The sequence below is a fragment of the Berghia stephanieae genome, chromosome 12 (assembly GCF_034508935.2).
Source record: "Berghia stephanieae isolate SIO BIC M18660-M18661 chromosome 12, UCSD_Bste_1.3, whole genome shotgun sequence".
In the NCBI taxonomy this organism is placed as follows: Eukaryota; Metazoa; Mollusca; class Gastropoda; order Nudibranchia; family Aeolidiidae; genus Berghia; species Berghia stephanieae.
In genome coordinates, this window is record NC_088371.1 from 11112840 (window position 1) to 11126526 (window position 13687).

General features: G+C 35.3%; 1 protein-coding gene across 2 annotated transcripts in view; it reads right to left on the reverse strand.

Annotated features, from left to right (window-relative positions):
- Window positions 1-13687, reverse strand: part of LOC144957827 (uncharacterized) — a 92662-nt gene that overhangs the window by 15139 nt on the left and 63836 nt on the right. The window contains exon 2 of one of the 2 annotated variants that reach the window (XR_013642223.1): window positions 10018-10105. Coding sequence is in view for 1 of the 2 variants with exons in the window: in XM_078889285.1 (XP_078745411.1) it covers window positions 6229-9417 (3189 nt within the window). In the remaining variant the exon portion in view is untranslated. Of the gene's footprint in view, window positions 1-5991; window positions 10106-13687 lie in introns of those variants that run through there. The other variant, XM_078889285.1, reaches the window with a different exon arrangement.

Genomic DNA, 13687 nt, shown 5'->3' on the forward strand with positions numbered 1-13687 from the left:
CCGTCCTGAAGCTAATACATACATAAGATAGTTCGCGATGAAGAGGCGGGAAGCTCGGGGTTGGTTGGGTAAGGAGTAAAGATAACACGGTCGTTATTGTTATAGTCTAACGAATGCATGAGGAGAAATTCGTAACATTATTTTGTCTTAATTGTATTGTATGAAGTATTGGCGAAAGCCTAAGATTAAATAAACGTTGTTTTTGTTTGTCTTATTTTGACTATGGAACTGATACTGATACGAGTACTTGTCATAGCAGAGCTGCCTACTTGAAATAGGAAAATAAAAATCGTAGTTTTCAGGGCTAATAAAATCGTAGATATTTTAACTACCCTTTTAAAAAATGACCGGAATTTCGACTGTTTTGATAGATATCAAATTTTAAAAAACGAGAAAAAATAATTGGAAACGTAATAATGATGGTGATGGTGGTAGTGATAGTGGTAGCGGTGGTGGTAGTAGTAATGATGGTGGTGGTAGTAATGATGATGGTAATATTATTATTGTTATTATTATTATTATTATTATTATTATTATTATTATTATTATCATCATCATCATTATTATTATTGTTATTATTATTATTATTATTATTATTATTATTATTATTATTATTATTATTATTATTATTATTATTATTATTATATTATTATTATTATTATTATTATTATTATTATTGTACGTATTGGTGGTATTACTATTGTTGTATTTTTGTGTGGTTATTAATGGTATCAGTTTATTGTTTGGTTCCATTTACCATTTTTTCCCACTTTCATGTGGTCATCAAATTGTATGATTTATTGTCGAAAGCCTAAGATTGAATAAACTTTGTAATATCGTATGGTAACCATCATTGTCGACGACATCGTCGTTGTCATCATAATCATCATTATCATCATCATCATCATCATCATCATCATCATCATCATCATCTTCATCATTAACAACAACAACAATATTAACAACAAGTACTACAATAGCAATAAAAACAATATCAACATCATCATAACATTTCCGTCATCGTCTCCACAACTATCATTCTAACCAACAGCACCACCAAAACCACTACCATAATTACATCCTCCTCCACCACCACCACCACCGCTACCACTATTCCAACCACTACCACCACCGGCACAATCACTCTAATCATCAAGACAGCAGTGAAATGCAATTTGAGCTCTGAATGAAACTCGAGTCATATCGCTGTTGTTGCTTCTCGATTAAAACTTTAAGGTTACTACATACTACTGAAAACCAATAATGTAACAGAAATATTAATCTCGCCGTTGAGGGATTAAAGCAAATCTTTAATTTTTTCGAGTGAACGAAATGGACTTGTATTGTCAAGGTGTTGTCGCATTATGTCTCGTCGCTTTATTTTTTAGTGGTATTCTCTTTCGTGATTCAGTTTTGATTACGTTTGGAATAATTAAAATCTACTTGTATTGTCATTTCAATGTGAATGTGATTATTTGTGGTTGAAATATTATTTTTTAAAGGTGAAAAAAAATAATAATTAAAAAAAAATTAATTAAAAAATAAATAAATAAATAAAATAAAATAAAAAATAATATATATATATATATATATATATATATATATATATATATATATATATATATATATATTTATGACCGAATCATCTTTGCCCCACCACTGTAAATAGGCTAGAACCGCCACTGTGTGACTGTTATGTGGTTTTATGGTATGGCACTCGCCTTCGGATGGAAAGGTCCATGGTTCGCGCCCCGCTCTGAGCGGTGTATATTTGAGTCCTAGGAAAAGGCTGTTTACTCACTTTCTCTTCCCATACTCCGGTGTAAAAATGAGTACATGTTCGTTACTCTGTCCGAAAAAAAAATTGTAATATCGCGTAAAAATTGTCATCTTTTGTCTTGCATGTTAAATGTTGCTGTAGAAAATCATGAAGAAAGAGAGAGAGAGAGAGAGAGAGAGAGAGAGAGAGAGAGAGAGAGAGAGAGAGAGAGAGAGAGACTTCGTTCTCTTTTTTTTTTTTTTTTTTTTTACCTTTGTTGTCATATTCATAGTTATGTCCCTTGGTTAATTCGTCCAAAAAAAAAATAAGAAGAAGAAAAGATGGCGCTTGCCGGTTGATTTTGAAAGATGAGCTTTAACCTTTGTATTTTGTATGTCACATTCCCTTTTAATTATGTAGGCAATTGCTACATATCGAACAGTTGCTGTGGCTAGGGACTCCCTGTAAAGTGCTTTGAGCACGTTTCGTGGATATTTTTCTATATAAATGCTGAACGTTGTTTTTTCATGACCTCCATCTTGTCAATCATTTCTATACCCAAAACTTCATGACTTTCAACTTCAACCCGACATTTCACCCCCCCCCCCCCCCCCCCCCCCCCACTTTCCAACCCGCACCCTACTCCCCACCCCACCCCCAACATCTCAAACTTAATAATTTCCTTTTTTTTTTTTTTCTTAGTTCCAGAAATTAGATTTAAAATATTTTTGTTTTGTTTTGCTTTGTTTTTGTTTTGGGATTGAGAGACGTCTTAATCAATAGGGAATGAGATTAGCGGAAGAGTAGCGTCCCTTGATTGGACGTCACCGGCGGAGAGAGAACGTCATGGTTTTGCGCATGCGTCTCTCGTCCTCGCTCCGGTGAAATCGGCATGAGACACTTCACCGAAAGCGAGGACGAGAGAGACGCATGCACAAAACCATGTTGACGTTCTCTCTGTAAGGTGACGTCCAATCAAGGGACGCTACTCTTCCGCTAATCTCATTCCCTATTGAAAGATTTATTGTAAAAAAAAATGTTAAAGACGTTTTGTAAGGGAACAGCAGGCTGTCCTAAGATCCATGTCAAACTGAATTGAAAACAAATGGAACGCAATGTTCTGAACCCAATTAGCTGTTATCTTTGTGAAGAGGAAAAATACACACCGTGAGAATTTTGTTTAAAATTTTGTTTCGTGCTTAAGTAAGAAAAGTCGATACGGTAATAATGTTAAATGAATAGAGTCATAAAGAAATAAAGAAATATGAATATTTATGACCCATCCTGATATGAATAAAATAAAATGCATGTTTGTGTTTTTCTCAAAATGTCATTTTTGACTAACTTTTATCACTATTTTTAGTAGATCTCAAAAGGTAACTCCCAGAATTTGCTGTAATTTTGCCACAATGTTTGATAGATAATCAATCACCTTACAAAGAGATTTTTAAAGTAGCTGTTTTAGTTTTTGAGGTAGGACATTTTTTTCTGTAATTATCCTCTAAATTCAGAGACCTCGATATAGCCTAATTTAATAATGCGACATTTTAAGGCTGAATATGTAAAAGTTTGAATAAGGAACTCAAAATCAGCTTATGTAGGGTGTTAGAGGATGTCCTTAGGAGTTATCACGCCAAATATAAGGTCTTAAACTAGAACATGTTTTGAGATCTATTCAAAATCATCATCAAGTGCCAGGCCTGTTGCAGACATCGGCGATCATGTCCCTCCAACCATATCTGTCCTCAGATCTTCTCAATAGCTCGATTCCTGTTCCTCCTCCACCAATCCATCCGTTCAGATTGTCAATGTAATCTATCCTCTGTCTCCCTCTTCTTTTCTTCCCAGAAACTTTACCCGTAAGTACAATCTTTTCAATACCGTTTTTTCTGTAAATATGTCCGAGAAATGTTAACTGTCTTTTTCTGATGGTGTTTACCAAAATTCAAAATTCAAAATAATGTAACGTGTAAAACGCTGAGTCAGCATTTTAACCATGCCACCACCAGATGGAAAAACATTAGTTTTTTTTTATTTTTTTTTTTTTGAAGGTTTAGAGTATTAGATTTAAGCAAGCAACTACATTTATGTAGCAAGAAAGATAGAATATTGATTTTTGTAGTATACAATAGCCAACCCCCCCCCCCCCCCCTTTAACATTTCATTTTCAGTTAAACTCTTACAATAACACCAGCCCGTCACGTATGAAAAGTACGTGTAACTTTAAACGCGTATAGTCTGATTGATTTACGTTTGTGAGAACTATTAACAAACAGGCTGAATATATTCGTCATATATATTCATTGTTTCTATTTAACGTCACTCGGCTATTTGTTTGCTATTTTTTAAAATGCAAATTTGAGTGATTAGTTCTCACTAGATTATATCAGTCAAATTATAAAAGTCCAAATAAATAAAAATATTTGTGACCCATCGACTAAAAACGGTATTATGATAGGGTGCTTAATATTCAATTTTCAGTTAAACTCTTTTTTTTTTCTTTTTTTTTTTTTTTTTTTTTGTAATTACCCCCCCCCCCACCCCACCCCCCACCCCCCTCACTCGCAATCCTTAGATGTTGCCTAGGCATCCTGTCATGGTCTCAAGTGAGTAAAGAGCTACTCGACTATGCATAAAGATCTATGTAGAATGAGGCCCCAGAATTTACTAGTTACTATAAATGAAAAACAATTAACGATTTGTTTACAATGAAATAAAATAATGATGAAATTTAATTAAAAGAGATAAACAGTGATCGTGGTAGTTACAAATAGAGATATGAATACTTTACGTAACTTATGATAATATATCAGGTTCATAAGTTTACGTTTCCAGGCAGTTGATGGGCTTGGATGATCTATTCCTCTGATAACAGGATTGGACTCGTAAAATTCCACTTCCAGGCAATTGGTAAGGGGTTATAGTGTAGTACAGCGGGCTTGGGTTTGATCCTTGAAGATTATACAATCAAAGTTAAAAGCTCCGGCGTCTTAATGGTGTAGATATAATATCTACAAAGTCCCAAAAGATAAAAATCTTCCAGTATATATATAGGAATAGAGTGACTGGCCGTCCGGCATAGATTGTGGAGAGAAAGTGAGTGTAGAGTGTTAGACCTATCAGCTTTTATAATAAGTGGCTACGTGACAGAATGTAGAACGAAAAGTATTCACTAATTAGAAATTAATTCGAGGGAAGGCTATAAAAGGAAAGACGATCTAATATTAGAAGGTAAAGTTTATCTAAGCCTACCGAAATATAACTGGAGTGAGATGAATTCAGTTCTTAATAAATAAAATTTAATAAGATAATTGTGAACAATCTTTACTGTGACACCCCCACCCACGTTTAAAATATACTCTTTAACCATTATGGGAAAGATAGATTTTACAAACGGAAGTAAATTTACTATCATGATACTCTAGCATTAATCCATTGTTATGATTTGTGCTACAATTAAATTATTTATTAACTAGACATGGAAATGTTTATATTAACGTAGGTATATGAATGGGTGACATAACAATGAAAGATTGTGATTACAAATCATTATGATGAACAACATGATGGCAATGTGATTACAAATCATTGTGATAAACAATAGTGATGGCAATGAAGCATGATTTAAGTCGATGATATGAAGGTAATTTACTGAATGAAATGAATGAAAATGTAAATGGAATATTGACATTTCAATTATTAATCATAAATGAGTGAAAATTCATAACAATGATAGATAAAGGGAAGATTTCCCAAATCATGAATGGGTATGGTATATATATGCAAACAATAATCAATGTTACATTAAGTTGGGTCATCATGTTTACAAATAAAATTATCGAATTTGTGTGTTCTGATTTGGCATAATTTGCGAGGTAACTAACAGTATGCATGGGAGGTTAAGTTATACCCTTCTCACGTCATTACACTAATCGAGAAAGTAGGTCGGCGTGAATATTTTCACAACCTGGTATGTGAGAGATACTGAAAGTGTAATTTTGCAAAAATAGACTCCACCTTAGTACTCTACTATTATTCATTTTGTTATTTCTTATGTACGTGAGTGGTTTATGGTCCGTTTCGACCACAAACTCTTTTAGCAGTAGATATCTGCTGAATGTCTTTAAAGCAAAGACGATGGCCAGTCCTTCACGCTCTATTACAGAGTATCGTGATTCTCTGTCCAATAAATTTTCTGCTTGCATATAAGCAAGGCATTAGAGTTCCCTCATGTTCCTGTAATAGTACACCTGCGATGCCCTTATCAGACGCGTCAGTTCTTACAACAAATTCTTTTGACATGTCGGGTAATTTAAGAATTGGTTCTGAACAGAGTAATGCCTTTAATTGGTTAAAGCTATTCTGACACGCTTCTGTCCAAACAATTTTGTTCGGTGACCCATTCTTTGTCAGATTTGTTAGCGGTGTCGCGATGTGCGCGAAGTTGTAAATGTATTTCCAGTAAAAATTTAGGAGCCCAAGTACTTTGCGTACTTCTTTTTTTGTCTTAGGTGGTTGCAATTGTGCGATTTTTGTTTGTTTTTCTGTCTCGGGTGTCTGTGTCCCATGACCAACGGTATGATCAATCCTGCATTTGAAGCTTCGATATTAGTAAACATAGGTTGCGACACTGTGTCTCTATCAAAATACTTTTTTAGCGTATTTGCATGGAATGTCTTTGTTGTGTTGTTAATTTTAATCTCGTAATTAACATTAGATTTTACTGCTGTTATTTTGAATGGTCCTTTCCATGTAGCTAAAAGTTTACTCGAGTCATCGGGTAAGAGTATTAGTACTTTGTCACCAATCTCAAATTTTCTTGACTTGCTTTTGCGATCAGAGTATTCCTTGTATTTCTCTGCTTTTTTAGTGACGGATTCCTGTGCTAGCTTACATGTGTCCTCTATTCTGTCTTTCAGGTTTCTTACATATTCGTAAGCAAACATAATTTCGTTATTGTCCTCCTCATTCCCTTTACAAATGTCGGCTACTATATTGATCGGGCCGCGAGGTGATCGTCCATACATCAACTCAAATGGGGAGTAGCCTGTAGATTCTTGGGGTATTTCTCTATATGCAAATAGGATTGCTGGTAAGTATCTGTCCCAATCATCTGGTTTTTCTGCTGACACTTTTCTTAACATATTCTTTAGAGTGCCATTAAATCTTTCACAAAGACCATTTGCTTGGGGGTGGTAGGGAGTTGTGAATGAGTGTTGGATTCCCATGAGTTTCATGGTTTCATGCATCATATGTGATGTAAATTGGGGTCCATTGTCCGACAGTATCTCATTTGGTATGCCTATTCTAGTAAAAATTGTCATCAATGCTTCAGCTATGTGATCCGATGTAGTTGATTTCAATGCTATCGCTTCTGGCCACCTGGTTGCGTAATCGACTAGTGTTAGTATGTGTGTATGGTTTCTATCTGATTTTGTTAAAGGGCCTATAATGTCAATTGCAACTTTTTGAAAAACTTTTTCAATAACTGGGGTTGTCTCTAATGGCAATCTCGGTATTCTGCCTTTTGCGACTCTTCTTTGGCATGTGTCACAAGATTTCACATATTCTCGGACGTCTTTAGTAATTCCAGGCCATGTGAAATTCTCGGATATTCTCTTCAATGTGGAAGAGCTCCCAAGATGTCCAGAAGTTATTGAATCGTGCGCTATTCCAAGGATTTTGTTTCTGTAAATACTCGGCGTGACCAGTTGTTTAGCTATTTTGTTTCTTTTCCTATGTAACCTGAACAGAATATCTTTTTCAATGATGTATTCAACTTTTGATTTCGTCCCTTTGTTTGCGATATTGAAATATGAAGTTAAAGTCGGGTCCTTTTTCTGTTCTTCAATGAACGTGTTCCTGTCAAATTGTTGTGGTTCAAGAGAAATAGTCATTGGCTTCTCTGTTGTCTTAGTCATCTTTCTTGTTTCTGCTAGACAAGCTGTTTCTTGGGTTAATGACCATTCTTTTACATCTGTTGGGTTGTCTTTAAGACCTTTTATATTGCCAACAATAACATCAGCGACGGGGTTGGGAAGTATACAGCATTCCACTATTCCTGTATAGTATGGGGTTTCTATGTACACATTAGCTGTTTCAAAGGTTTCGACTGTGCCACTGAATGTGATGCATTGTACCGTTTTTCCAGTTTTGTCTTCGTCATTGATCAAAGATGCTTTTATTCCTACTGTACTGCATCCTGTGTCTCTCAATATTTTGCAATCAGTTCCATTAGCTTTGCCTTCACAAAAAAATAGCGATCCTGATTTGTGAGTTTGTGTTAAAAGTGACATACCTTTCACGCAATACACATTTATATTTTCTCCTGACATTACTCGTGTCTGATTGTTTACACTTGTTTGGAGTGATGCATTTGCAGTTTCTTTTGGATATCCCACGATTTTGTAACATTTGTCTGCTGTGTGGCCTTTCATTCCACAATATTGACATTTAATTATAGGTTTGTTGGTTTTCTTATACTCAGTATTATTGTCAGTGCTATTTCTTGTTTTGTTTTGATAGGGTCGGCTATGGTCTCTATTGAACTGTTTGTTCCATGGTTTGTTACTATGATCCTCCTGTTTCACTTGCGTGTTCCGAGTGATTGATCGGCTCGTTCTATTTGAGTACTGAACTTTAGGTGTACCTGGACTCTGAGCAGCGGCAGCGTAGTATGGTTCCTTCAATGTTCTGCTAAGGGGTGTCAATGGATGTGCGCTGTTAAAGTTTTCTGCGTAGATTTTTAATTTGTCCAAGTTTTCTGGCTTTCTCTCTTTAAAGAATGCGACTAAATCTGGGTTGCAAGCTTGATAGATTCGATTCTTCAGCGTGAGATAGTAAAGGCCTGCAAAGTCGTCTTGTTTTACGTTTGCCAACTCAAGCCACCGATTTAGAAATTGAGTAATTCGGTTCACGAATGTATTAAAGTCTTCTCCACTTTCCGGTTTTGCAGTGTGAAACCTTTCCTGGTAACCATCTTCCGTTAATCTAAATCTTTTTAGTAGAGCGTCTTTAATTTTACCATAATCATCTGCATCTTCAGTTGTTAAGGTATAGAAAACTTTTAGCGGTTCTCCAGATAAGCAGTTAATCAAGGCTGTGGCCCATTTGCTTTCTGGCCAACGATAACCTTTAGCCTGAACTTCGAATCGGTGTAAGAAGGATTCTAAACAGTCTGATCGTTCATCGTATGTTGGCATGCGTGGAAGTTTCACGAAAAATTCATCACTATTATTATGTTTTTTTTCATGACCGGTTTTTGTTTTTTCAATTTCCAGCATCATTTGGGTCCTTTTGGTTTCTTCTTCTGCTAATGCTATTTGTCTTTTTAGTTCCCTTTCTTGGACTCTTTCTTCTCGTTCTTCTCTACGTATTCTTTCTTCGTGTTCTTTTTCTTCTCTACGAATTCTTTCTTCATTTTCTTCTCTACGAATTCTTTCTTCATTTTCTTCTCTACGAATTCTTTCTTCATTTTCTTCTCTACGAATTCTTTCTTCATTTTCTTCTCTACGAATTCTTTCTTCATTTTCTTCTCTACGAATTCTTTCTTCATGTTCTTTTTCTTCTTTTACTTTCTCTTCGCACCATGAAAATATTCTTTCCTGGGGTATTTCTAAGTCCTTTGCGAGACTTAAGTATCTTTTATATGCTTCCATGTTGTAATAAATTAGTTACGATGTTTTATATATATTATATTGACAGGATACTGTTACTGACTGTTTTATTTATTTACACTTACTGGAATGAACTGTTCTATTTTTAGAAATCTCTCTCTCTTATTTCAACTTATTATGTATGTTGAATTTGATGCCTTTTATCGTTATATCTTATAAAGCAATGTGTCAATACAATGCGGAGTTATTATGACTTGTGTCAATAACAATGTGTCAATCGCGTGTACTCTAAACTATGTTACTACGAAAAATGTATCACCAATGTGTGTGACTCGTCGTTAGTTTGTGTACAATTATTCGCAATGACGCTAATATACTAGAGTGTGATAACAATAATAGGATGCCAAAATAATCCCAAGTTATCTATCACTAAATATAACACGACGGCTAGTAGACTCCTTTTATTATTATTTAGTTTTTAAAGACTCACTTTTCAGAACATAATATATAAGTGGTTTTCGGTAACAGTAGTATGCCAAAAATGCATTTAAAACAAATCACTATGCAAAACAAATCACGATGTCTATAGTTACTATGTGATGCCCAACTCATGTAAAAGAGAATAATGAAGGATATATTTACCAACTCAGTTCGTGGCTGGGACCTCTCTCTTGTTCAATGGTTGTTCAACAATTGTAATTAGGCATTGAAGAGTGTTTAACAGTGATGTCTGAAATACAAAACAATAAAATATCGTAAGATTTACAATAGTTACAAAATGTGTTCACAACACTGAGTGATTGGATGACAGGTGAATGAATCGTTATGGAATGTAAACACATTGAAAACAATTCATGAATGAGGCAAACAACAAAATGAAATGAGTGATATAATAACAAAGTGGACAAGGAATGAATGAATGAATGAAAAACTGAGTGAATAGATGAATGAATGAATGGATAATGTATGAATGAAAGAATGAAGGGAGGAATAAATGTATGAATGATTGGATAAATGAGTGAATAAACGAATGAATGGATGAATGAATGAATGAATGAATGAATAAATGAATGAACAATGAATGAATGAATAATTTATAAATGAATAAATGAATGAAGGAATGAATCAATAAAATGCTATTCAATTTGAATGAAAGAATGAATGGATAAATTGCTATTCCATTTAAATGAAGAAATGAAAAAGAAAAAAAAATTAATCCTGTAAATAGGGAGTTCAATTAAAATATGATCAAGTGGGGCAATTAAGAGTTTTACAATTTAAACTTTAAAGTTAGATGAAATAGATATAAGTAACTAAATAAATTCAATTCTTTATATGTGTCCCCTCCAAAATGTCATGGTCTCAAGTGAGTAAAGAGCTACTCGACTATGCATAAAGATCTATGTAGAATGAGGCCCCAGAATTTACTAGTTACTATAAATGAAAAACAATTAACGATTTGTTTACAATGAAATAAAATAATGATGAAATTTAATTAAAAGAGATAAACAGTGATCGTGGTAGTTACAAATAGAGATATGAATACTTTACGTAACTTATGATAATATATCAGGTTCATAAGTTTACGTTTCCAGGCAGTTGATGGGCTTGGATGATCTATTCCTCTGATAACAGGATTGGACTCGTAAAATTCCACTTCCAGGCAATTGGTAAGGGGTTATAGTGTAGTACAGCGGGCTTGGGTTTGATCCTTGAAGATTATACAATCAAAGTTAAAAGCTCCGGCGTCTTAATGGTGTAGATATAATATCTACAAAGTCCCAAAAGATAAAAATCTTCCAGTATATATATAGGAATAGAGTGACTGGCCGTCCGGCATAGATTGTGGAGAGAAAGTGAGTGTAGAGTGTTAGACCTATCAGCTTTTATAATAAGTGGCTACGTGACAGAATGTAGAACGAAAAGTATTCACTAATTAGAAATTAATTCGAGGGAAGGCTATAAAAGGAAAGACGATCTAATATTAGAAGGTAAAGTTTATCTAAGCCTACCGAAATATAACTGGAGTGAGATGAATTCAGTTCTTAATAAAATAAAATTTAATAAGATAATTGTGAACAATCTTTACTGTGACACATCCTATGTAGCAATTCAGATAATCCACTAGACAAACGCCTGATGTCAACAGGAATCACTCCAGTTGTTCAAAACTTGACTTTCAGTCAGAGCCAAAAAGTATCGTGGAGTCCGAGTTTATACCAGCCTCTGTAGTGTTAAAAGAAAAGCAACAATTGCTTGTTCTCATTTGGACGGTTAAGAATGTTGTCTGTCGTAAAAGTCTTTTTGTCAGACCGAGCTAGGTGGTCTTTGACTACCAACTACCACGCAATTAAAGGTGAAATGAGAATGAATATGAAGGAGATAGAGAGAGATGGACACAAACACACACACACACACACACACACACACACACAATGATAGAGAGATAGAGCGGTGGAAGAGAGAGAGAGAGAGAGAGAGAGAGAGGGGGGGGGGGAGAAATCAGGAGATAGAAAGATAAGAGAAATAGAGCAAGGGAAAGACGCGCCCACAGAGAGAGAGAGAGAGAGAGAGAGAGAGAGAGAGAGAGAAAGAGAGAGAGAGAGAGAGAGAGTAAGAGAGAGAGAAAGATACATATAGAAAGAGAGAGAGGAGAGGAAGAAAAATAAGAGTGAGAGAGATACATATAGAAATAGAGAGATACATATATAGAAATAGAGAGATACATATAGAAATAGAGAGATACATATAGAAAGAGTGAGATACATATAGAAAGAGTGAGATACATATAGAAAGAGAGAGATACATATAGAAAGAGAGAGAGAGATACATATAGATAGTATGCGCTTGGCTAAGAAGCTCATAACATTGCCATCCGGGAGTAAACGGACCAACACACAAAACTGTGTGTATCCTTGAACGTTTATAGTCAGGTTAATACAGTTCAGTGAGCATTACTCATAAACGCGGATGGCAAAAAAACAATAACAAAGACCTGAGTGACGTCATCTTCGAACTATCTATAGAAAGAGAGAGATACATATAGAAAGAGAGAGAGAGAGAGAAAGAGAGAGAGAGAGAGAGAGAAAGAGAGAGAGAGAGGAAGAAAAATAAGAGAGAGACAAAACAAGCAACCAAAATACTTGAACAGCGACATGTTTCTTTCTTTTCACATAATTCAATTTCTCATCACCGAAAGAAACTGAGAATTCATCACCACAAATTGAATTTAATAAACAGACACGTTATTCAATTGATTAACGGATTTGGCAAAATTATAAGCTTAGGATAGAGTTGTCAGTATTCGACGGCACAGATAGTTTCTCTATGGGGGTCCCGATAGCTCAGTTGGTAGAGCACACGCAAAGGGACCAAGATCGAACCCGGGTGCAGTCGGAGTTGTTTTTCTGACACCCCCCTCCCCCACCCTCCCCCCTGTCCACTCAGCAGTGAATGGGTAACTGAGTCTGCTAGATTTGGCGGAAAGTACTTTGCGATAGATTAGAAACCTATCCAAAGGCTATTGTCCGTTTCACGCTATAGAATCCGGGATAAACGCCGGCTCCATGGGCCCAATTGTTTGTTTGTTTCTTTTTGAATACAGATAAATAAATAGAATTTTTAAAAAACTTATTTGTGCGGCTATGCGGTCTTGCGGTATGACACTCGCTTTCGGATCGGCAGTCCTGGGTTCGAGCCTCGCTCGGCGCATAGTTGAGTCCTTGGAAAGGGCTCTTTACTTGACTCTTCAAATGGCCAAAATAAACAAAATTATGTCTTGTACGTTTGAGATTATCAGAGATGCCAACCCCAGCACGAAAATCGGTACGATCTACTCTCAATAGAACGAAGTTGACGTCATTCGGGTCTTTGTTATTGTTTTTTGCCATCCGCGTTTATTAGTAATTTTCATTAAACTTATTTAACCAGACTATAAACGATCAACGCGACGCATAGTTTTGTATGTTGGTTCGTTATATTTCCGGATGGCAATGTTGTGAGCTTCTTAGCCAAGCGCAGACAATCTATACAAAATCCCAAACAATCAATTCACTGATGCGACAGAATAAAACAGTAAATGGTTTCTGATGAAATATTTATCCACCCTGCAGTGCACAGAATCTTGGTAATGTATAGATGGTATGAAGTTGACGTCACTCAGGTCTTTGTTATTGCTTTTTGCCATCCGCGTTTATTAGTAATTCTCACTAAACTGTATTATCCAGACTATAAACGTTCAAGGTTTACGTAGTTTTGTGTGTTGGTCTGTTATACTTCCGGATGGCAATGTTGTGAGCTTCTTAGCCAAACG